The following is a 25,304-nucleotide window of genomic DNA, read 5'->3' as shown; positions in this document are numbered from 1 at the left end:
AGAGCTCTCTGACATCAGATTGCTATCTTTCAGCAGAGCTTTAACAACAGACTTATTTAGAAACATAGAAATGACGGCAGAAGAAGACCAAACGGCCCATCCAGTCTGCCCAGCAAGCTACGCACTTTATCCATTTTTTTCCCCCTTTTTCTCTCTCCCACCTGTTACTATTGGCTTCCAGTACCCTCCAGCCCTAATTCCCCTCCACCCCACCATTTATTTAGTTATTTAAGGTTTTTCTTTACCGACATTCGTCAGAGACATCATGCCGGTTTACATCGAACAGGGGGAACAGAAAAATCAGTTACATAAAACAGGTAGCAACAACTTGGTTTGGATTGCTAACTCCTAGCAGAGTTCACATCAGTTGGAGCTACAGCTCAAGAAAGTCTTCTAAGTGTCTGTGCTGGGGGTCTGCGCAGCGATGTGTAGTAATTTTGCTCTGCGTGCGGGTCTTCGCTGGGCACAACAGCTCCAAGCCAATGCCGATCTCTCTGAGAGGGAGGCTGTCCAGACGAATCGGCTGGAGGCGGTAATCGCGTACAGCGCAGATGCTCTGCATGACCTGCTGCACACGTCAGCCAGATCCATGGTTTCCGCGGTTTCCGTGTGCAGGCTCCTTTGGCTCCGGAATTGGGCTGCGGATGGGTCTTCCAAGGCCCACCTCGGTTCACTGCCTTTTAAAGGTAAGTTGTTGTTTGGCAAGGAATTGGAGGACATGATCCAATTTCTGGGAGAGAACAAGGTTCAAAAACTACCAGAGGCCAGGCCTCGGTTGCGAAGCTCGTTTGCAGCTCGGGCTTGGTTCCGTGCTAGCAGGAGACCCCGACCGGCGCAGTCTTCGGGGTCATCCTTTCACCCAAGCTCAAGCCGGCAATCTTCGTGGCCTCAGTCCTTTTGCGGCAGAAGATTCGGCAAACCAAGTAACCCTCAGTCGGGGGCGGGTGCTAAGGCCTCACAGTGAGATACGGCCGGTCCATTCCTCTGTACAGGTTCTCCAACCGGTACCAAACGTGGGAGCCAGACTGTCGCTATTTTTCGAGGAATGGACCAAAATAACATTGGACCAGTGGGTCCTCGCCGTGATAAGTCAAGGTTACGCTTTAGATTTTGTACAGATTCCTCGGGACCAGTTCCTTATCTCTCCATGCGAGTACCGAGAAAAGCAAGAGGCGGTACAAGGCACTCTACAGCGCCTGCTGGGCTTGGGGGCTATAACACCGGTTCCGCCCACACAGCAACACAAAGGCCGCTATTCCATTTACTTCATAGTCCCCAAAAAGGAAGGGACATTCCAACCAATCCTAGATTTAAAAGGAGTCAACGGGTTTCAGATTGGAGACTCTTTGGTCAGTCATCGCCTCCATCCGACCTGGAGAGTTCCTGGCTTCTCTTGGATCTCACAGAAGCACATCTCCACATCGGCATCCGGTCGTCCCACCAGAAGTTCCTCAGGTTCTGCATCAGTTCCAGGCTTTGCCATTCGGTCTCGCCACTGCTCCCCGAACGTTCACCAAGGTGATGGTGGTGGTCGCAGCGCAACTCTAGAGGGAAGGCTTTCTGGTGCATCCCTACTTGGACGATTGGCTGATTCGGGGGAAGTCCGAGCTTCTGTGTCAGACAGTGGTCAGCCGGGTACTACAGCTCTTGCGATTGCTCGGATGGGTGGTCAACCTTGCCAAAAGTCGTTTGACCCCTACACAGTCTCTGGAGTTCCTGGGAGCTCTGTTTGACACGAAGCAGGGCAGAGTATTCCTCACCACAGAATGTGTATTCAAGCTTCAGAGTCAGGTGAGGCAGCTGTTGTCACTGCAGATACCGCAGGTGAGAGATTACCTGAAGGTTTTGGGATTCATGGCGTCCACTCTGGCATTGGTTCCCTGGGCCTTCGCTCATCTGCGTCCCTTACAATCCGCATTGCTATCCTGATGGAATCCGGTGTCAGAACAGTTCCACCTTCCGATTCCGCTTACGGCCAGACCGAACGGGAGGGCTTGAAATTGGTAGTGCTGACCCAACACGGAGAACCTCAGAAACCTCTGATGAATTACAGTATGAATTAAAGAATTACAGTATACCGCATCTACGGTTAGCCCATAAAGGGAATTTTAATACACTTTACATATAGCTTATAATATTGAATCATGTATCTGAACAACTGCGGCACCCCCTGGTTAAAGAACAATCCATCTCGAATTTATTTATGTGCCTATTTGTAAACCGTTGTGATGGTATATCACTAAATGACGGTATAGAAAATTTTTTAAATAAATAAATAAATAATCGACCCAAATCCCGATGTGTAAATACACTTTCTTGAGATCTAGAGATGCAAGAAATTCCCCTTGCCGAACTGACGCAATGTCAGACCTTAACGTTTCCATTCGGAAGCGAGGGATTCACAGACACCTGTTGACTAACTTGAGGTCGAGAATGGGTCGAAAAGTTCCCTCTTTCTTTGGTACCACGAAGTAAATGGAATAACGACCCCTTCGAAGTTCTGAAAGGGGAACTGGAACAACGGCGCCGAGGTCTATCAGAGGCCGCAGGGTGTCCTTTACTGCTCGACGCTTGGTGGCATGACCGCATGGAGAGACCAGAAAATGTGGATGGACCCGGCGTGCAAAATCTAACGCATAACCGTGTCTTATCACTGACAGTACCCACTGATCCAATGTGATTTTGGCCCATTCCTCGTAAAACAGAGACAATCTGCCTCCCATCATGGGAACCAAGGAATGGACCGGCTGCACATCATTGTGAAGGCTTTCCGCTGGGAGCACACTGGCCGGCGCCAGGTCTCCCGAAATGCCGGCCACGAAAGGACTGAGAATACGTTTGCTGCCGGGTGGCATTATGACGAAAGGAAGAAACCGACCCCCGAGAAGTCCTAGACCTCCGGCCTCCCCGAAACCGAGCCCTGGAGGAGAAGAAACCTCCGGCAACCGATGCACCTTATTCTTGCCCAAGGACTGAATGAGGTCTTCTAGCTCCTTTCCAAAGCGCAACTTTCCTTTAAACGGTAAGGAACCCAACTGAGATTTAGACGACACATCCGCCGCCCAGTGGCGTAGCCACAGCAGATGCCTGGCGGAAACAGCAGACACCATGGCTCTGGCCGACGTACGGAGCAAGTCGTGGAAGGCATCAGTGCTATAGGCTAAGAACTATAAAAGATTATGATGTACATAAATCAGGGAAGGCTTGGAGAAATAAATAATGTTTAAGGGCTTTCTTGAATGCTTTTATGTCTGAGATTAATCGAATGTCTGGTGGGAGTGTGTTGCAAAGAACGGCTCCTGCTATGGAGAAGGCGCATTCCCTAGTGGACACTAGTCTTGTTTTTAGAGATGGAACTTGTAAAAGAAGTTTGTTTTTGGTACAGAGATTCTTACATGGGGTATAAATATGTAAAGAAGCAGAACGCCAAGTGGTGTTATTGCCGTAAATGAGGGTATGTAAAATAGTTAGGGTTTTGTATTGGACCCGCCATTTGATTGGGAGCCAATGTCGTTTATGAAGGACAGGAGTGACATGTTTGTAAATGTTAGTGTTGAGAAGGAGACGAGCTGCTGAATTTTTTAATAGTTGGAGTGGATGGATGGTGGTTTGTGGAAGACCTAGGAACAAAGAGTTGCAGTAGTCTATGCTAGAGAGAATTAATGATTGGACTAAGGTATGAAAGTGAGCTGGGTCTAGTAAAGGTTTGATGTATTTTGATAATCTGATTTTAAAAAAAGAATTTTTTATGAGGGTTTTTATGTGGGATTTTAATTCTAATTTTGGATATAGTATGACTCCTAAGTTATGGACATGCTTTACTATATTGATGGTGGAGTTGTCATGTTGAATTGTGATGGGAATGTTGTCAAAATGAGCATTTCCTAATATGAGTATTTCAGTTTTTGATAAATTAAGCTTAATTTGTTGTAAGTTAACCATTTTTTGATAGATGAGAGGCTTAATTCTAGGAATTTATTTATTTATTTAAACCTTTTATATACCGGCATTAGTGTGCAAACATCATACCGGTTTACATTACAACTGAAAGATTGAAAATACAAAGAACAGGGGTGGGGGAGGGGGGAGTATGTAATTAAAGAGATACAGAAGTACAGAAAGTGCAAATAACAGTGGCAGTAAACATTAACAAAAAACAGCTATATGCAGTGGTGAACTTATATACAGGGCATAATCATGGAATTATGAATAGAATATAGGAGTATAGGAAACGGACTATTCTGGGTAAGCTTGTCGAGTTTGAGAGTTTCTGACCAGGTATGTTTAGTGGGGAAGAAAAATTGTATATCATCTGTGTATATTTTGTACGAGAGACCAAGAGTGGAAAGGAATTGACAGATTGGGTTTAGATATATGTTAAATAAGGCAGCAGAGAGGGCAGATCCTTGTGTGTATTCAAGGCAAATGGGATGGAATAATTTTGATTGATAAAAATTTGCTGATATCTATTTGTTAAATATGAGTGAAACCAATTAAAAACTGTACCAGATATTCCAATATTTGACAGACGGATTAGTAAGATTGATAGTTTATGGTATTAAATGCTACAGATAGGTCTAGAAAGACCGTGATTTGGTTCAGTTCATTTCAATCATCACCCTTGAAAACCGTCTCCAGAACTGGTATCTCTCCAACATCTTCTTCCATAAACACTGAAGCAAAGAATTTGTTTAATAGCCCGCCATATTACCAATAACATATTCATGGCACTTAACAATTCATAAAAATTATTCAACTCTCAAAATTAATAAATTTCTCAGCATTCAGACAGGTTAATCCACAACCAGTGGGTTATGCACCTCTACCGCAGATTCAAAGCGCTTCAAAGTGGATTACATTCAGGTACTGTAGATATTTCCCTATCCCCAGAGAGCTTACAATCTAAGTTTGTACCTGAGGCAATGGAGGGTAAAGTGACTTGCCGAAGGTCACAAGGAGCGACAGTAGTACTCAAACCCTGGTCTCCAGGTTCATAGCTCACTGTTCTAACCACTAGGCTACTCTTCCAATCTTGGAGATGGAGCAAAGCGGACATCATGGTATCTATACCCCTGCTCTGACAGCCTGCCAGTATTCTCCGTCTCCAGTAGATGGTCAGTAGATGGTGGACATGCATCTCCTTACTTGGGGATTGCTTGTTTAAAAAAAAAAGAAAGAGAGACAGAAGGAGAAAAGAAGAAGGAGATTAATCACACACTGCTTTTTCTGAGGTGATATCTCATGATCCCTCTCTCAGCTGAGTGCCTCAGTCTGGCAGCCAGTTTTCTGGCATGGACTTAGCTGTCAGGAGAGAATCAGCTGAGAGGCTAGTGGGTGCAGCAAGCAGAGTGCGGCAGTGAAGGCATTAGCTCTCTCCCACCGCAGCTGGAGACCGACTCTGCACTTGGCTGGGACGGGCTGAGCTCAAGGAAGGGGATGTAAAAATAAATAAATAATACATAAATTAAAGGGATTCCCCTCCCCCTCTACTGGTCTGGTCTGGTCTGGTCTGCGAGCCTCGGCTTGTCGATCTGATGTTCGTTCCTGCCTCTGTGAGGGGCTTGGGGAGTCACATTAATTTTGGCAGGTTGAGTAGCTTTTTGGCTAGGCTTCTGAGACGCCACATGGTAGGTCGCCCCGGTGTTCGCGCACTTCCTTATGTGCAAGTCTGCTGCGAAACTGTGACTGACTTCGGTTTGCACTGCCCATCCAGGTTGGGTGTCCATCTGGACCGCATGGATTGGGCGTCCAAATTTTGGGCATCCATAGTTCATGTGTTCCTCGGATCCTAGCGCCTAAGCTCTTCATCATAAGAGAAGTACGCACTTATGGGACATCCCATCTTAAATATAGGCTTGGGTGCCCTAAGTTTGCGAGTCCTGTTTTTGGACATCCTGTCTGGGCTTGCCTTGTACAGAACACATATTTGGATGCACAATTGTCAGATGCTTGTTCGTAAGATGCTTGTTTGTAGACGTCTTCTCCGTGGCACCGGAAGCAAGAATCCTAAGCGCCTTGCGATTTGAACAGCTTGCCATATTCGGGCATCACAGCAGGGCGTCCTCTCTAATCTTATCAGTGCTGGTTGGAAGCTCAGGGAGAGTTGTCTCCCGCGTATTTGGCTGAGCCCGGCCCTTCTCAGCAGGATGCGGAAATGGGACCGGAGGGAGATCTGTCAAAGGTTTCACCTGATTTTGAGGCTCCTCTAACTGGAATTTCAACAGGGGAAGACTTCTCAGTGGACAACTTCCCCTGGTTTGGGAATTTTTCAAGGGCTGCAGTCCCTCCTAATGTTCAGCTGAACCAGCTAAACCTGGAAGTTCAGAAGTGCAGGCTGTGGAATCCTTGCAGGCCTGGTGCTGCAGATAAGCGTCAGAGTATGCCCTGGCCTGCTGCAGGTTCCACTGATGGGGACCCCACTGGCACTGATGACGAGGGTGACCCTTGCTCCCTGGAGGACAGAGAACTTCCTCCTTAGTTTGGAGTCACTGGCTCTGATCTCCCAGCTACTGACGATGCTGGGAGTGCTGGGTGTTGGTTCCATGTCCGAGCCAAAGAAGAATCTTGTTTTAGTGGCTTAATTGGCTTTGAATTGGATGCTCTGGAAACAAATTTTAAAGGAGGAAGAGCCTTGTTAGGGCTATACCCCTTGGATGCGACACTGCGAGAGAGCAGTTGTGTTTTCTAAAAGCGGATGTGCTGGTGTGTGCAGTCTCCAAACAGACAACCTTCCTGTAGAAGGGGGAGCGGCATCGCAGAATGCGCAGGATAGGAGAATTGAGGCTTTCTTTACACAGCCTTTGAGGTGGTGACAAGGAATTTGCAGTTAGCCTCTTGCTGCTCCCTGGTGGCTCGCACTTGTTTGCTTCTATCTCAGGAAGTCAATGAGACTGCTTTGAATACCAGGGCAATGATGGAACCAGCTGCCTCCTGGTCAGTACTTCTGCCAGAGGGGTGGCATCAATGTTAGCAGCCACAAGTCAGCTGTGGCTGGGATTGGTCAGCTGCTCCAATTTCAAAGTGTAATCTTATGAAATTGTCTGTAAAGGATCATTCTTGGTTTATAGTTTATTGTTTTTTATATACCGCCACATTGGCCTTAGCCTTCACAGTGGTTTAAAGTTTAAATACAATAAATACATTCAATAATAAGTGATGGTTCTGGGAGTGTTAGAGCAAATAAGCAGGGTGAATCCCAAGTTCCTTGTTTACCAGAGAATTAAAAGCAGGTGCCGCACTCTTTTGGCGCAAGGGGCCATGCTAGGTGTTTCTAACATTTTTGACCCTACAGAGAAGAGCCTTCTCAGAGAGCTCGACCTTCGAGTAGGTCTCAGTCTTTTTGACCGTTAGCCCAGAAAAGGCTTAGGCTCGGGTGGCAATGCTTCCCGATCCCCTCAATGAAGATATGCCGACCCACTTCCTAGAACTGGAGATAGGGGTTCACCTGTCTCCTCTTATCAGGGGTGGGTCAAGATCATGTCAGACTAGTGGGTTCTGGAGATGATAGGGAACAGCCATGTTCTGGATTTCTGACGGCTTCATGGCATCTCCCTGCGATTCTCTGGAAATGAGGCTGGCACTGGAGGTTACATTGTTGAGGCCCCTGAGCTGGGGGGGGGGGGGGGGGGCATGGTTCCAGTGCTTAACCAACAACAAAGCACTGGCCGCTATTCCATTTTACTCAAGGAGGAGGTTTTCCTTTTGCTCACCCTGGTCCTAAAGAAAGGCAGTAGTCATTGCGAGTGGCTCGTTTACGCATGGTAACCTTACGCTCAGTGATAATGGCAGCACAGTCAGAGGGAGTTTCTTACATCTGGATTGGCAAAGGTGTATTGACATATTCCTAATCGACTGGAGCATCATCGCTTTGGTGGTTTGATGTTTTGGGGTGACATTATCAGTTTTCAAGCACTACCTTTCGGTTTGGCCAACGCACCCAGGACCTTCTCCAAGGTCCTGGTAGTGATTTATTTATTTTATTTATTTACTTTTATATACCGGTGTTCGATTTTACATATCACATCGGTTTACATTTAAACAAAATTTGCAGGAACTTATGCGTTACCTTTGTCAAATACATTAAACATTTAAATATGGGGATTGTTAACAAGAGATATAAAAGAACATGGGGAATGGCTAACACTATGGGATGCACGAAGGGATGCACAAAGGGGAGTTTGTGACAGTGTCAAGACAAAATGGTATTCTGGTTCATCCGTACCTAGACATTTGGATAATTTGGGCCAAGGGCAGGGAGAGTCTTTCAGGCCTTGCATAAGGTGGTTTTCTTATTGCAATTTCTAGGTTGGGTGATGAACTTGACTAAGAGCAAGTTACAGTTGTCTCAGGCGCTGGAGTGTCTTGGTATTCGTTTCGACACAAAGCTGGTGGAGGCACATTCAGAAATGCATAGCACAGGTGGGCTATTGCCAGAAGCAATTTGCCCAGCAGTATGGGCTTACCCGTGAGTGTTCGGTTGATGACAGCTACCCTAGAAGTGGTTCCGGGGGCAAGGGCACATATGTGTCCTTCTCAGCGCACAGTGCTTGCATGATGGAGTCCACAGTCAGGACTTTCTTGATCTGGCTTCAGTTACTAGTGAAGACTGGCATCTAAATGTAATAGTGGCTGAAAGCTATTCATCTAAGGAAGAATATTCCCTACGAACACCGGACTGACTGGTACTCACTACGGCTGTGAGCCGCCAGGGTTGGGAGGTTCATTGTCAGGCGTTGATGGCACAGGGGCGCTGGACTGCAGAGAAGTCTCTCTGGAGCATCAGTCATCTGGAAGCATATGCCATACAGTTGGCTTGCTTGCGGTTCGTTGACTGCTGGCAGGGTCAAGTGCTCCAAGTAATGTCAGAAGCTGCGATGATAGTGGCGTGCATCCATAGCCAGGAAGGCACCAAGAGCCAGCAAGAGTCGCAGGAAATAGTCCAGTTCTTGGAATAGGCGGAAGTACATCTTCAGGAAGGTTACACTTCCCACATTGCGGAAAGAACAATATAAGAGCTGATTTTTGAGCAGAGTCTGAATCTAGGAGAATGAGAATTGTCAGGTGAAGTGTTCCAGCTCATAGTGGGCTGCTAAGTCTACCCTTTATAGGCTTGCTGGTGACATCGCTCAATGCGAAGTTTCCTCCCCTTCTTCAGTCAAAGGGATATCTGAAGTCCTTGGACATAGACGCTGTCGAGCAGAAGTGGCCAGAAGACCAGCTTCGCTATGTATTTTCCCCTGCCCTTGTTGGGTAGAGTGATTGGAAGATCAAAGGACACATGGGACTGGTACTTCTGGTGGTTCCAGATTGGCCTAGGAGGCTGTGGTATGCAGATTTGCGGAGGCTCGACGGACTCTCCCTTTCAGTTACCAGTCCATAGAGACCTGCTAAGAGAGAGACCTCTTTTTTATGTAGGTCCATCTCGATTTTGTCTTTACAGCCACTGCAAACTCTGCAGTATTAGGGAGTCAAGTTTGACATGGCTCAGGGTAAGGTATTCCTTCCAGAGCAATGTGTCCAGAAGCTTTGGGGTCAAATACAGGCCCTAAGTGCAATGGTCCATCCGACAGCATGGACCTGACTTCAAACTTTGGGTTCAATGCTGGAAGTGGTTCCAAGGGCAACGGTGCATATGCTCCACTTCAGAGGTTGTTGCTGTCCTGCTGGAATCCTCAGTCATAGGAATAGCTGATATGGGTGGCCCTTCCATTGGAGAAGAGACAGAAGTTGCTTTGGTGGCTGCAGAGGGAGCCTCTCTCCAAGGTAGCAGACTTGGAGATCCTAGATTGGATAGTGGTCACCACAGATGCAAGTCTCCTGGCGGCAAAGGGTCTGTGGTCCTCAGAAGAGATGGGGTGGTCTAATCAATCACCTGGAGGCTCAGGCAATCTTGAAGTTCGCAGCCAGTTACGTGGGCAAGCAGTAAGAGCGATGTTGGACAATGTCGCAGGCAGACCATTCCATACAAGTGGGTTATGCACTCCAACTTTAGATGGAGACAGAGTAACAGACTTGCTGATGTCACCTCATATACTCCTGCACCGACATCAGCCTGCCAGTATTCTCCATCTTCAGCAGATCCTTACTATGGAATGTGGCTTGCAAAGGCCGGATGAAGAAAATTAGAAGCCAGGCAGCTCCTGTGGTGAAAGGCCAGTCCTTCCTCCTTCAGTCAAGCAGTGCCCTGAGGTTGCTGACTTGTTTGGGGAATCCCTCCTGAGGTGACAGTGCTCAATTCCCTCCCTCAGTTGAGATGCAATGGCGTCGTGACAGCATGGTGGTCTATTCTTGTATGTTTTACCCTTCCCCAGTCTGCTCTTGGTTCCCCTGCCCCACATGCTCTCTCTCTCTCGCCCCAGGGCTCTTTGGGAGGTGTGTACCCAAATGGAAGACCTGAGGGTGTGCAAAGGGAGGTAAGAAATAATTTCACTTAGCAGGTTTGGTCTGTAATGCATCCTCACACTGTCAGTTCCAGATTTAAATGGAGTAAAGCAGCGTGCTGCCTCCCTCGCCATCGCGGAGCTTGCAGCCTGTCTCCGGATAGCCAAGCTGGGGGCAGGACACCCACCAGTATAGATGAGGTCCTGGCAAAGTGGGAAGATGTATCTTACTGGTCTTTCCCCTTTCTCTACTTTAATTCTAAAAGTGGGGGGGAAATGGAGGTCCAGGTTAATGGATGATAACTGGCATATCACCTTACTACTTTTCTCTTTGACAGAAATTCTACCCCAGGGACTGAGTGTTGCGGGGGAAAGGCTTGTTTAAATGGGAGCAGATCTGGGAAGGCCAGAAACTGTTATCATTTAGCAAATTGCAACAAATGGATCCATTTTCTGCAGCAGAGCTTTGCATACAGTCAGCTTATACATTTTTCACCTCGACAAAGGTTGGTCAGGAGCTTAAAAAGGGTAGATCTCCTTTTGAAAATTGTATGCAAGCTGATAAGCTTACTAAGCCCATCTCCAAGATCTATGCTGTATTGAACTGGGAGTCCCAAGGGAAAATGGCCTTCCAAACTGCTTTGGAGAAGGACCTGGGGGTGTTCTTGAAGATAGCTGAGAAGCATTGCTCCTACTCTCTGTTAGTAGAAGCTCGGTTTCCTCTTTAATTAAAGAAAATGGGTCACTCTCTGTTGTAAGAATCTTTATTATTATTGTATCACAGAGACATTGTTCTACAGGTTTTTATATTGCAGAAGTGATACTGTTACTAGGTCTTCTTCAATAAACGTTAAATTACAACAAAAAATAAATGACCCTCGTGTCTTTCCTAAACCAGCTTTATTTAAAACGTACGTTCTTCATTTGTAATGTCAAACAGGTCACTGAATTTTTAACATGTATAGTTCAGACACTGTTTCACACAGCAATGCGAGAGGGGAAAAAAAAGAAATAAAATGCTATTTACAAAAGAAAGTTGTAGATGTAGCAACAAACACAAGCTGTAAAAACAGTAGAACAGAACAGCGCCCGCAGAAGCACTTCTTAAAGTGCCTGAGGGGCTCCTGGGAGTTTTGAGAGCAGCAGGTCTAATTTCAGTAGAAAAAGAAGACTCAAATCTGAATTATATACAAAGCAACCCCTCCCATGGCCCTAGAACTCATTATCCTGATTATAGTTTTCCCTATCATTCTTCCCAGCCAAGAGGGTATTATAAAAAAAAGTGTCCTATGAAAACCACGGTGCTGCTCAAAACTACTTCCAGTGCAGTAAAAGGGACCCCCTGCCACCCATTCTGGCGATGTGCAGGCAGAAGTGGGGTTACCTGCCCCCACGCCCACTGGCACTGCCAGAAAGAGTTCATCTTTCTACCAATCTCATCAGAGCACAAGGAGGGGCACGGACATCTCTCACTTGGGCTATTGGCCATCTAGCCCCCAGGTGAAACTGAGCTGCCTGGCCTGGCATTTCTAGCTTCAGAGTCTGCACACATTCTCCCAGTCCTCATTTCATTTATTAAAACTTAATGAAACATGTTACCCAAGCGGCAATACATTAAGTGCAGGGCTTCTCAAGCAGGCAGAAGACTGGGTGTCAAACAGCAGCAAGTCGTTTGGTCCAAAGTTTGCCTGCCTTTTAAGACTCTTTTTTTTTAAATGTAAATCTATCACAGCATATTATCTAACCCAGAAACTCCAGTTATGAAAACACACCATCTTTAGTTTAAATGGTGTTTTATTTTAATGTTGACATTTTAGATTCCATGGCAGAGAACCTTGTTTTGTAGGGATCTTGGTAAGAATGACTGCAGTTGCTGAGGGCTTGCTTCGGACAATAATCTCTTCTCTTGAGCTCTGTGTGGGCTGAAAGCTTCTGCCCTTCATGCAAACGTCAGCAGTGGGGCAGAAATGCTGCTGCTGGTCATAATACTGGCGTCCAGCAGGGAGATTTAGAACAGATTGTGCCGTCAAACAGCCACAGCTGGGCTAAAATATCCACTTTTTAACTGTACCTTGCAAGAGTGAAGCTTAGCTATCGATCATTTCAGACAGTTCCAGCAGGAGGTCATCCTCATCCTTGCCAGGATCTAGATCAATTTCTGCTTCCAGTTTCCCCCCTGAGATTTCCCACATAAGTTTCTCGAAGTCGTCCTCCATGGAGAAGGCTGGTTTTCCACCAGACGTAGAGCTGAGCCTGCGTGATTTTATCGATGCTTGCACCAAGGTTGGGCTACTCATCTCTGTCTGAGGCATGGAAGCAGCCTGGCTTGATACAGGTGACTCGGAGCTGCAAAAGAAGAGAAATTCACCATTAGACACTTTGCCATGCTACGCTTCTCCAAGCTTTCAAAGGAAAGGAAAATTGGTTCTTACCTGTTAATTTTCATTCCTGTAGTACCACAGATCAATCCAGACTCCTGGGTTTTGCCTCCCTTCCAGCCGATAAAGTTTCGCAGACACCTCTACTTAATATGGTGTGCCACCTGCAGTCCCTCAGTATTACTAAGTATCCGAGCTAAGACAGAAAAAAAACTTTTAATAAACTAATGAAGTAATAGCCCACGAATGAGCAGAATAAAACTTAAAATGGATAACTCTATCCAATTTTGGAACTTTAATTGTAAGGACTAACAAGAAACCTGTGCCATTCTTCAGAATCATTACAATAACCGATCGAGCGGACTCTCCAAATCTCTCCACCACCGGGTGGGACTCTGGACTGATCTGTGGTACTACAGGAATGAAAATTAGCAGGTAAGAACCAATTTTCCTTTCCCATACGTACCCAGATCAGTCCAGACTCCTGGGATGTACCAAAGCTTCCCTAACCGGGGTGAGACTGCGAGAATTCCACTCAAAGTACGCTTTCACCAAAACTACTGACCTCTGGGGCCTGGACGTCCAATCAATAGTGTCTGGCAAAGGCATGTGAAGACTTCCAAGTAGCCGCCCTGCAAATCTCTTGTGGTGAAACTAGCTGACATTCTGCCCAGGCCACCGCCTGGGACCGGGTAGAATGAGCCCTTAACCCCTCCGTGATAGGACGACCACAACAGATATATGCGGAACCAATGGCCTCCTTCAACCAACACACAATTGTGGCTTTTGATGCCTTCTGACCTTTTTTGCACCACTCCATAGCACAAAAAGGTGATCCGACAATCTGAAACTATTAGTGACCTCTAGAAACCACAACAATGCCCTTCGGACATCCAAACATCTTAATTCTTTTGCATGAGGTGCACCAACCTCCAGATTTGGGAAAGCTGGAAGCTCCACTGACTGATTTAAGTGGAACACCGAGATCACCTTCAGTAGAAAAGACGGAACTGTCCGCAAAGATAGGCTGGAATCCGAAATTTGCAAAAAAAAGGCTCCCTACATGACAGGGTTTGAAGTTTTGATACCCTTCTAGCTGAATAAATTGCCACCAGGAAAACTACCATCAAAGTAAGATCTTTTATGGTGGCCTTTTTGAGGCGGAAACTGCACCATACATATGTCCTTGAGCACCAAGTTAAGGCTCCAAGAAGGGCACACCTTACGAATAGGAAGGCGCAAATGCTTCGCCCTTCGGAGGAAACGTTACACATCCGGATGCGCAGCTAGGGTTATCCATAAATCTGGTCTCGCAAACAGCCCAGGGCCGACACCTGCACTCTCAGGGAGCTAAAGAACAAACCTTTCGTCAGGCCTCTCTGCAAAAAGGCTAGAATCTGTGCCACGAACGCTCAATGAGAATCAACCTCTTGTTTCATACACCAAGACTTAAAGATCCTTCAAACCCAGATATACGCCAACAATGTGGAAACGTTTCGAGCCTGCAACAAAGTAGAAATAACATCCTCAGGATATCCTTTCTTCCTTAATCGTCTCATTTCAAAAGCCGAGCCGCTAGACAAAAGTGAGCTGCTTGATCTGAAAATATGGGGCCCTGACATACCAGCTTTGGCAGATGTCCCAGTCTTAATGGACCGTCTACTGCTAGATTGATCAAATCTGCAAACCAAGGTCTCCATGGCCACAAGAATCACCTTTCTTGGATGGTTCTCTATTCTCTTCACAATCTTGTCCACCAGATGCCATGGTGGAAACATGTAGACCAGGAAGAATCAGGGAATTGACCCCTTTCACGCCTACCCCGAAATTTCCCTCCCTCGGATCTTGCACATCGAGCCGGTAGTGCCTCGCAAAGGTATGCAATGTCTTCCAAGTTGCAGCTCTGCAAATCTCTTGCGGAGACACTTGACACTCAGCCCAGGAAGCCACCTGGGAACGAGTGGAATGTGCCTTGATTCCTACTGGCAAAGGTTTTCCACAAAGCAAGTAGGCAGAGTTTATGGCCTCTTCCAGCCAGCTAGCTCGTACCACTGCCACGCCGGAAAGGTCTCTCTGCCTGCCAATCCTGAATCCAGCGAAGCAAGCCCTCTGTGCAAAACTGCTGCACATCGCCGCCCGAACTCCGAGGGCCGACACCTCAAAGATCTTCTTCAGCTGCAGTTCCAGCTTATGATCCTGCAAGTCCTTCAACGCAGTGCCCCCTGTGACCGGAATGGTGGTCCGTTTTGTGACTGCGGCGACCGCGGCGTCCACCTTGGGAAGTCTGAGGAGTTCCAAAGCGCCTCCAGGAGCGGATACAATTTATCCATCGCCCGTCCGACCTTCAAGCCAAGCTCTGGATTGTCCCACTCTTTGAATAAGAGATCCGTGACCGACAAATGAAAAGGAAAGGAATGAGCCGGACCTCGGAGACCCACCATGACGGGATCCATAGCCCCAAACCTGGAATCCTCAGGCGGGACTTCAGTAGCGAGCTCCCCCAGAATGACTGGTATCAGCAGTCCCAGCTCATCTCTTTGAAACAGTCGCACCACTTTAGGATCATCGCACTCCACCGCCGGGACACACCCCGGTTTGGATGGCTGAGGGTGCAGATCCGGATCTTCCTCCTGCCCGTCCCCCGGAGCCGAAGGAGGTGCCGGATCGTCATCCGACGAGTCTGTCTGAGACGACTCCATCTGCCGGGACAGAGACCGGAGAGGGCGCTTCGCTTTGGAGGCATTTTCGCAAAGAAGACTCTCAGGGCAACTTGGAGCGTGACCTCTTCTCCGACTTGTGGACCGTGAGGAACTTGTGCAGCATCTTGACAAATTCTGAGGAGAACGAAGAAGAAGAATCCTCAGACTCCAGGTCCTCTTCAGAGAAATCCCCCTCCTGGGCATCCAGAACTGCGCCCCCTCCAGGGGCAGCCAGCCTCGGGGAGCACGGCGGAGGAGACAACCCCTCTTCCCAGCACCTCCAGCGCTGCTCTTTCCTGGTGCTATAAAGTTTTCAATAGGGCCTCCGATCCTGCACTCAGCCGGAAAGGATCTGAGCTCTGCCCCCCACGATCGGGCCTCCTCTGCTCCCGACGCGGCCTCGAGCTGTCCTTAGCAGCCTTGTTCTGAAAATCCTGCGATGGGCCTTCCCTGCCAGAGAAACAGGTCGTGCAGACGCGGGAAATCCTCGCGTGCGCACGGCCACAGGCAGAGCAGGCCACACCATGCGGCATATCCCCAGGCTCGATTTTAGGTTCCCCGAAAAAAGAACTGCGGCGATCAGTCAAATTTCCCGGTCGAACAACGGGCTGAAAAAGCGGCGAAAACGCAGCAAAAATGGAGCGAACACCTGGCCGGAGGGTCCTCACACACCAAGGCAAGTTTCCTGAGCCTTTCTTTCTTTTTTTACCTTGACGAAGTCAGGCTGGCTGAGGGTGAGAGCAGAGACCCCCAGCATCACCCTTTGCCACGGCAGTTTTTAGGGTCCCCAACCCTCTGCTCTACAGCCTCGAATACCAGGGGGGATGGTCCCACCAGGACCTGGCAACCCCCTGGGAAGCTAGACGCTGCTTCCGCTGATTCTCTTCTTTAACTTTTTTTTTTTTTTTTTAAATTAAAAAGGAACCCTGACAAAGTTTCCCTAACAAGAAAACACCAGCGCTAAGTCACTAAAAGCAGACAAACTACCCCTAAACTTAGCACCTTTAAGAGACACTAGGCTTTGCACCTCCATCAGCTGCTGGAGACAGAAAAATACTGGCAGACACTAGGTGGCACCTCAGGGGTATAGGACAGAGTCCGTGAAGTCTTTTTCTGTCTCCATCTGCTGGTGGGGAGGTAAAATCCAGCTGTCCTGGATTGATCTGGGTACGTACAGGGAACTCCCCTTTTTGGAAACGAAGCAAGCAGTGCTGCTTACATTAGTAATAGCAACTGCAGCAAGAGGCTCAGGGATGTAGTTATTAATGCATCGTTTATTAATGTGTAATCTGTTTCCTGATCTCTTTACAGTATGGCACGGTCTTGGTGGAAAAGGTTGCAGCAATGTGTGAATTAGGAACTTTTGTGTATATTGTCAAAAAAAGAGAGAAAGTTAAAGGCTGGAACAAAACTAGGGGCAAGGCCTATTTTGTAATGCAAGCTGTTTGGTGTTAGTTAGATGATTGGATATAGGAAGGCAGAGAAAGTTTGGCATTGGGAGCTTGAGGAACTGGAAGAAGAGAGTGAGGGTATAAGGGATGCAGAAGATCTCAGGGAAGTGGGGGTTTAGTGCTGTACATTGTGCTTCAAATATCTTATGTTAATTTATGTAAATAAAGTAGAGTGGATTGCTGTCTATTGGATTGTGAAGTTTGATGAAGTGGCAGTTTATCAAACAAAGAAATGAAAATCCAGTTTCACAAATGTAAGCCGTGTGTAAGAGCAGCAGGACAAGAAGGGTCTAGAGAGTGTGCTGCTAAGGGCCTTCAGGAGATCCTGCCTTGTCAGGATCTGCTGCTCAGGAGGTTACCTGGCTTTTGGCATCTCTGATACAAGCACAGCAACTGGTCCTTCCTCTGCCAAAGCAGCAACTGATCTTTCCTCCACTGCAGCCTGGCGAGGAAAAGCAGCGTCAGTGAAAACACAGCCCAAAATATCCAGGAAACCCACTTCAAGGAGCTGCTTCTGGCACTGCCCAGCTGCTCCAGACCCATGGTTTATGTGCTGCTCTCTGAAGGGAAGGTGTCCCTCACCCCCAGATTATCAGTGCAAGGTTGCATTTGGTTTTTGGACGCACCCAGGACCCAGAGAAGCTGCTGCTGGTGACCTTCCTTACCAAGGCCAGCTTTTTAGCTGGACACTCCAGCAGGACAGCGCTGCTATCTGAGCTCAGTGGCTCCACCGTTGCCGCAGCATGGGGCTGACGTTTGGGCGCCTTTCGTTTTGCTGAGCCTTTGGTAGAAGCACCGTTTTTTGTTACACAGGCCTTCCCGCTTCTCTTGGCCTTTCCTAGAAAAAGGAAGAGGAGTCAATCCCTTGGGTCTTCCCTCCTTCCATGACCCCATTGCACTCCCGCCCCAGGCCTCTTACCTTTGCCTCTCCTAACTGCAGCCAGCTTGGAGTCGCCAGCTTCCACTGTTGGTAAAGACCTTGTTGCCACAGGTTCGGACAAGGCCTCTGCAGTTTCGGCAGATACTTTCACAGTGATGCTCGTATTCTCTTTGGCTGCGTCTTCCTCCATAGCTGGAAATAATGCTGGTGGCACAACTGCTTTCTCTTTTGGCAGTTGCTCCCCTTCCTGCTGTTTTCGTTGTCGCTTCTCTCGCATGATCTCCTCAAAGCTCTTCACCTGCACTTGAGGATTTGAGAAACTCGTGCTCTCATCTAAAGACTGAGCAACATATTAATGTTAGATCCAGAGAGCAAAACCTCCCCTTCCATACAGATTCTTGAAGCGCGAGAGAGACAGACATGCTTCCCCTTCCCTGGCATATCATGTTGCTCACCTCTGCGGTGTCACCTCCAAGCAGGGGTTGCAGGGCAGATGGACTGGGCCCAACAGGGAGCTTCTCTGAATTTGCAACTACAATTCAAGCAGGGTTATGTTTTACATTATTGTTATTATTTACTATTTATATTCTACCCTATGCATCAATCATTCTAAAGCAGGCAACAAACACACAATCATCAATAAAGAACAACATAAGGAAGAAAACAAAACCTAAATAATGAAATGATGTGCACAGTATGAGAGGAGGATATGAGAAGTAAGGGAGCTGTCAGACAGACTCTGACACAATACATCCCACAGGATGATCCTATTTAGCTAGCCTCAATGCAACTATGATAAAGGTGAAATTACTTCTTACCTGATAATTTCCATTCCTTGAAGTAAAGCAAGCCAGTCCACATCAGCGGGTGGTGCACTCCAACCAGCAGGTGGAGATGGAGATTTGAAAATTGGTTCTTACCTGCTAATTTTCGTTCCTGTACCAACACAGATCAGTCCAGAGTGGGTTTTGCCTCCCCTCCAGCAGATGGAGACAGAGAGAGTCTCACTGACACTGTACATAACTCAGTGAGCCACCTGCAGTCCCTCAGTATTGACAGCAACAACCTTAAATTTCTAAGCAAGCTTCTAAGCAAACCCCCTCCTCTCCAACGAGCTAGAAGAAGGTGAAGTTGCCCAAAAAGACAACAGAAAACTTGTTTCACAAATTTAACATAAGCGATCAGCAGTGAAAATCTCCAACAACTCCGCACTATATACAAAGCAAAGGTATGAGCAGCAGACTCTCCACCCCAGTAAATGGGTGGGTTTCTGGACTGATCTGTGGTACTACAGGAACAAAAATTAGCAAGAATGAACCAATTTTCCTCTCTCTATACATACCAGGTCAGCCCAGACTCCTGGGATGTACCCAAGCTCTCCGTATCTGGGGTGGGATCTGGAGAGTTCCGCTCATAAAACACTCTCACTAAAGCACAGGGAAGCCGGAGCCCCGACATCCAAGTGATAATGTCTAGCAAAAGCGGGCAATGTTTTCCCAGTAGTCACCCAGCAAATTTCATTTAGAGACACCTGATGTGACTCAGCGCAAGAAGTCATCTTAGAATGTGTCAAGTGCACCCCTAAACTTGACCGCTTCCTTCAGCCACCGCACAATTGTAGCCTTAGACAAGTTATTTCCCTTCTCTAGAACATTCCACAGTACAAAGAGGTGATAACGAAAGAAAATTAGGTCTTACCTTCGATAATTTTCGTTCCTGTAGTACCAAGGGTCAGTCCAGACTCCTGGGTTTTGCCTCCGCACCAGCAGATGGAGACAGAGCAAGATTTGACTGGCTCTGCCATATATACCAGGATGCCACCCACAGTCAGCCAGTATTACGCCATATCAAAGCAGAAGGATTCTCAACCCAAACTATTTACAGGAAATACAACCAAACCATGGATAACTGACCCCAACAACAAACTCCAGACACGTAAAAAGGGTTAGGAACAGCGAGAATATCCGCAGAGTACAATGAAAACAAAAAGCAGTAGCGGACTCTCCCCAACTTTAATGCACACAATGGGTGGGACTTTGGACTGATCCTTGGTACTACAGGAACGAAAATTATTGAAGGTAAGACCTAATTTTCTTTTCCCTGTACGTACCGGATCAGTCCAGACTCCTGGGATGTACCAGAGCTTGCACCTAAGAGGGATGGGAACCGGAGAGGCCCGCTCACAACACACCTACCCCGAAATTTCCCTCCCTCAGATCTTGCACATCGAGCCGGTAGTGCCTCGCAAAGATATGCAATGTCTTCCAAGTTACAGCTCTGCAAATCTCTTCCGGAGACACTTGATGACACTCAGCCCAGGAAGCCACCTGGGAACGAGTGGAATGTGCCTTGATTCCTACTGGCAAAGGTTTTCCACAAAGCAAGTAGGCAGAGTTTATGGCCTCTTTCAGCCACTGGGCGATCGTGGTCTTAGAGGCCATATTACCCCGCTTTGGTCCACGCTGGAGAACAAAACGATGATCCGAGACACGAAAAGGGTTAGTAATTTCCAGATAACGCAGAAGCGCCCTCCGAACATCCAACTTTCTTAAATCCCTCGAAAGAGGATCCGACCGATCCAAACCGGCAAAAGAAGGAAGATCCACTGACTGATTTAAATGAAAAGAGAACATCGCTTTTGGAAGAAAAGATGGTACTGTCTGCAAACTAACCCCGGAATCTGAAATCCTCAAGAAAGGTTCCCTGCATGATAACGCCTGCAGTTCAGAGACCCGATGCGCCGATGAAATTGCTATCAAAAACACCACCTTCAACTTGAGGTCCTTCATAGTCGCCCTCTTCAAGGGCTCGAAAGGAACCGTACACAAAGCTTTAAGAACCACATTCAAATTCCAGGATGGACATGGATAAAGCACCGGTGGGCGTAAATATTTTGCCCCACAAAGAAACATCGGGGTGCGCCGCCGTCACCCCGTCGATAGCCCTGTGAAAACAGCCCAGGGCTGCCACCTGCACCCGCAAGGAACTACAGGACAAGCCCTTGGACAAACCGTCCTAGAGGAACGCTAGAATGCTGGGTATTGACGCCCGAGTGGGAACAATATGACGCTCAACGCACCATGACTCGAAAACCTTCCAGACCTGTACGTAAGATTGCGACGTCAACATTTTGCATGACCTCAGAAGAGTGGTCACAACTGCGTCCGAGTATCCTTTTCCTTTTAGACACCTCCTCTCAAAAGCCATGGCGCTAGACAAAAGTGATCGACCTGATCGAAACAAACAGGACCCTGATGAAGAAGGTTCGGAAGCCGCGAGAAATGCAGTGGACCCTCTATCATGAGATTGAACAGGTCCACGAACCACGGCCAACGGAGCCACTTGAGAGCGACCAAGATCACCTCTAACTGATATGTCTCTATGCGTCGAAGCACCTTGCTGATCAGAGGCCACGGCGGAAAGACATACAAGTAGGACCGTCGACGGCCAAGCCAACGCTAACACGTCCATGCCCTCTGCCCCGATGTCCCTTCGATGAGCAAAGAAGCGCGGTGCCTTGGTATTCTTGTAAGTCACCATCAAATCCATGCACGGAGTGCCCCATCGGTTGCAGATGAGCTGAAAAGCCCTGTCTGGTAGTTCCCACTCTCCAGGATCGAGTTGATTGCGACTTAAAAAGTCCACGTGTACATTGTCGACCCCTGCTATGTGGGACGCCGCTATACTGGTCGGGTGAAGCTCCGCCCAATTGATCAACAGTCGAGCTTCCAGTGCCACCGGGTGACTCCTGGTTCCACTCTGCCAATTGATGTAGGCCACTGTGGTCGCATTGTTGGACAGCACTCTTACCGACTTCCCCCGAATCAGGGGAAGGAAGGCCTGCAGAGCTAGACGTACTGCTCTGGTCTCTAAACGGTTGATCGACTATCGAGACTCCTCCGGAGTCCAGAGTCCCTGAACCGATTGCCGTAAACAAATGGCTCCCCAGCCAGAGAGGCTGGCATCTGTGGTGACCACCGTCCATTCCGGCACCATCAGTGGTACACCCCTGGTAGATTGTCCGAACACAGCCACCAAACTAGGCTGGCACGAGCGGCCTCCGTCAGGGGCATAGGAAGGTAGAACTGTTCGGAACTGGGACTCCAACAGGAGAGCAGGGCCGATTGCAAGGGCCACATGTGCGCGAATGACCACGGTACCAATTCCAGTGTTGAAGCCATGGAACCAATCACCTGTAAGTAATCCCAGACTGTCGGGGTCTGTTGTTGAAGCAAAGTTGTTGAGACCGCGATCCGATGTAAGGTAAACTCTTCCCTAACGCGTGTCGAACAAGGCTCCCAAAAACTCCAATGATTAGGATGGGACTAAGTGACTTCTGGCTAAGTTGACCACCCAACCGAGAGATTTCAACTGTAGAATCCTGTGGATTGCCGAGTGACACAGGCTTTCGGACTTCGCCCGAATCAACCAATCGTCCAGGTATGGGTGCACAAGCAAGCCCTCCCGGCGAAGTTGGGCTGCCACTACCACCATAATCTTTGTAAATGTCCGGGGTGCCGTTGCCAGACCGAATGGTAGAGCTTGAAATTGGTAGTGGTTCCCCAGGATGAAAAATCTCAGATATTTCTGGTGGTCCTCCCGGATCCCGATGTGCAGATACGCTTCCATCAGGTCTAGAGAAGCCAGAAACTCCCCCGGCCGAACGGAAGCGATGACCGATCGCAACGTCTCCATGCGAAAATGGGGGATCCAAAGGCATCTGTTGACCTGCTTTAGATAGAGGATGGGACGGAAGGAACCTTCCTTTTTTGGAACAACGAAGTATATGGAGTAATGTCCCCTTCGCTGTTCTGGGGGAGGCACCGGAACGATTGCCCCCAGATCTAGGAGTCGATGCAAAGTGTGTTTGACCGCTTGTCGTTTTTAGGCATACCCGCATGGGGATATCAGAAACCATGGGCTGGGATGATGTGCAAAATCTAAAGCATAACCGTGTCTTATCACTGAAAGAACCCACTGGTCCGACATGATTGTGGCCCATTCCTCGTAAAACAGAGACAATCTGCCCCCTACCTTCGGCACCGAGGAATGGACCAGCCGGATATCACTGCGCAGGCTTCCCACCTGAAGATGTCTGGGTGACCCCAGGTCTCCCGAAACGCCTGCCACGCAAAGGCTGGGACCAAGACTGCTGACGTGTCTGAGTGGGACGAAAGGATGAAGTGGCTGTACGAGCCGGCCGAAACTTACGAGCCCCTCGAAATCGAGTCGAGAAGGATCCTCTGGATCGCGTTCTGTCCTCCGGTAGCTGGTGAACCTTATTCTCGCCCAGGGACTGGATCATATCCTCCCGTTCTTTCCCAAAGAGTAGTTTCCCTTTAAAGGGCAAAGAACCCAAACGGGACTTGGAGGCTCCATCTGCGGCCCAATTTTGCAACCACAACAGCCTGCGTACCGACACTGCCGATACCATGGAGTGAGCTGAAGTGCGCAGAAGATCATGAAGGGCATCAGCACTATAGGCCACTACCGCTTCGAGGCGGCCTGCCTGCCACACTTCTTCTTCGGAAAGGTCCTCATTGGCCAACAATTGTTGGACCCAGCGAAGTCCCGCTCTCAGGGCAAAATTGCTACACATCGCTGCCCGGACCCCTAGAGCGGAGACTTCAACAATCTTCTTAAGTTGCACCTCTAATTTTCGATCCTGAAGGTCTTTAAGAGCTGTAGCTCCCCTAACTGGAATAGTAGTCTTTTTTGTCACCGCAGCATCCACCTTCGGAACCCGAAGCATATCCAATGCATCTTCCGGAAGAGGATAAAGTTTATCCATAGATTTCGTGACCGTCAACCCCAGATCTGGGGTATCTCATTCACGAAAAAGCAGATCCATAGCTGAAAAATGAAATGGAAAGGCTGTAGGAGGACCACTCAGGCCCAACAACACTGGGTCCATTGATCCCAAGCAAGACTCTTCTGGAGGCGCAGCAATCCCCAACTCTTCCAGGATTGCAGGGATTAAGCCCAAGGCAGCATCAAAGCTCCGATTCCTTTGTATCATGTTCTGTTAAGTTCTTGGAGGAGAAGTCCATTAACGGCTATTAACCAAGTTTACTTAGGGAATAGCCACAGCTAATAATTGCATCAGTAGCATGGGATCTTCTTAGTGTTTGGGTAATTGCCAGGTTCTTGTGGCCTGGTTTGGCCTCTGTTCGAAACAGTGTGCTGGGCTTGATGGACCCTTGGTCTAACCCAGCATGGCAATTTCTTATGTTCTTAAAACCACGACGCCTTGGTGTTATCTTTGGTCAGGATATCCCCATTTTCCATGAATGAACACATCGCTGCCTCTGACAGCACCTATTCCCCGGGGTCTAACTTTCTCCGACTGATAAAATCCACCTGAACATAGTTCACTCCGGCGATGTGAGATACTGCCAGCCACTCCAAGTGCAGTTCTGTCCAGAGAATCAACTCCTGGGCCTCTTGAGCCACTGCCTGATTCTTGGTTCCACCTTCAAGGTTGATGTAGTCCACCGTTGTTGCACTGTGTGATAGGATCCGTTCTGGAAGGCTGCATAACCTTGGCAGACAGGCAAGCAACGCAAAATGCACCGCTCTCATCTCTAAGCGATTGTTAGGCCATGAGGCCTCCCGTTTCGACCACTGGCCTTGTGCCAACTGATCTGGTCACACCGCCCCTCCATCCAGAGAGGCTTGCATCTGTAGTGACTATTATTCAATTCAGAATCTCCAGTTCAGCATCATACTTGAGACTGGTGCGAGTAAGCACCACGAAAGACTGTCCCTGGCTTCCCCTCTAATGGACGAAGAAAATGAAACTCTTCCAATAACGGATTCCAGCTGGAGAAGAGACCCTGCACGCAATGCCGATGCCATAGAACCCAGCCTCTAAATATTCCCAGATCCTGGGCACCGAAAGCTCTAGCAGAAGCCTAAACTGACTCTGTAATTTCAGCAATCATAAGAACATAATATGCCATACTGGGTCAGACCAAGCGTCCATCAAGCCCAGCTCCTGTTTCCAACAGTGGCCAATCCAGGCCACAAGAACCTGGCAAATCTCTCTCTGTGAGAAACACTCTCTCAGTCAGCGTGTCAAACTGAGCTCCCAGATACGCTAGAGTTTGTAAGAGGATAAATGTCTCAATGCTAGGTACGATGAAAAATCCAACAAGGAAGGACAACAAAATTATTAATGTCTTTTATAACTTAAAATATTCTTTTTGTTTATCAGGCAAATGTGTTAGCATATCAACGTAGTTAACAGAAGCTTCACGGTCCCCGACATGGGCCATGTTTCAAAAAACTGCATGGGGAGGTAACCCAGGACAATCAATAGGGATCAAAAAGTGTTTAGGAGGCAAAACAAGTCGAGGCTGAAAATCCTCAAAAGCAGGCAAGGTTAAAAATGTAAAAGAATATTTGTTAACCCATCAGCTTCACCAACACTAATCTTGTCAGGAATGTGAAGTGGCAGGACTGAGAGAAAAAAAGGACGCTGCGGGGCAGCTGCCTGCCGGCCCGGAAGAGAAAAC

General features: G+C 48.0%; 1 protein-coding gene across 5 annotated transcripts in view; it reads right to left on the bottom strand.

The window, feature by feature from the left end:
* Positions 1-11,127: 11,127 nt before the first annotated feature.
* The window catches only part of ZC3H11A (zinc finger CCCH-type containing 11A), a 56,486-nt gene continuing 42,309 nt past the window's right edge, over positions 11,128-25,304 (bottom strand). For all 5 annotated transcript variants that reach the window (XM_029573802.1, XM_029573801.1, XM_029573803.1 and 2 more), the window contains 5 exons: positions 18,243-18,319; positions 17,827-18,127; positions 17,573-17,745; positions 17,267-17,349; positions 11,128-12,725 (listed from right to left, as the gene is read on the bottom strand). In XM_029573802.1, coding sequence (XP_029429662.1) covers positions 12,467-12,725; positions 17,267-17,349; positions 17,573-17,745; positions 17,827-18,127; positions 18,243-18,319 — 893 coding nt within the window. In that variant the 3' untranslated portion in view covers positions 11,128-12,466. The remainder of the gene's footprint in view (positions 12,726-17,266; positions 17,350-17,572; positions 17,746-17,826; positions 18,128-18,242; positions 18,320-25,304) is intronic.

Source organism: Rhinatrema bivittatum, chromosome 12, assembly GCF_901001135.1.
Source record: "Rhinatrema bivittatum chromosome 12, aRhiBiv1.1, whole genome shotgun sequence".
NCBI classification, from domain to species: Eukaryota; Metazoa; Chordata; class Amphibia; order Gymnophiona; family Rhinatrematidae; genus Rhinatrema; species Rhinatrema bivittatum.
Note: the sequence above shows the minus strand (reverse complement) of the source record. Positions and strands in the feature narration are given on the sequence as shown.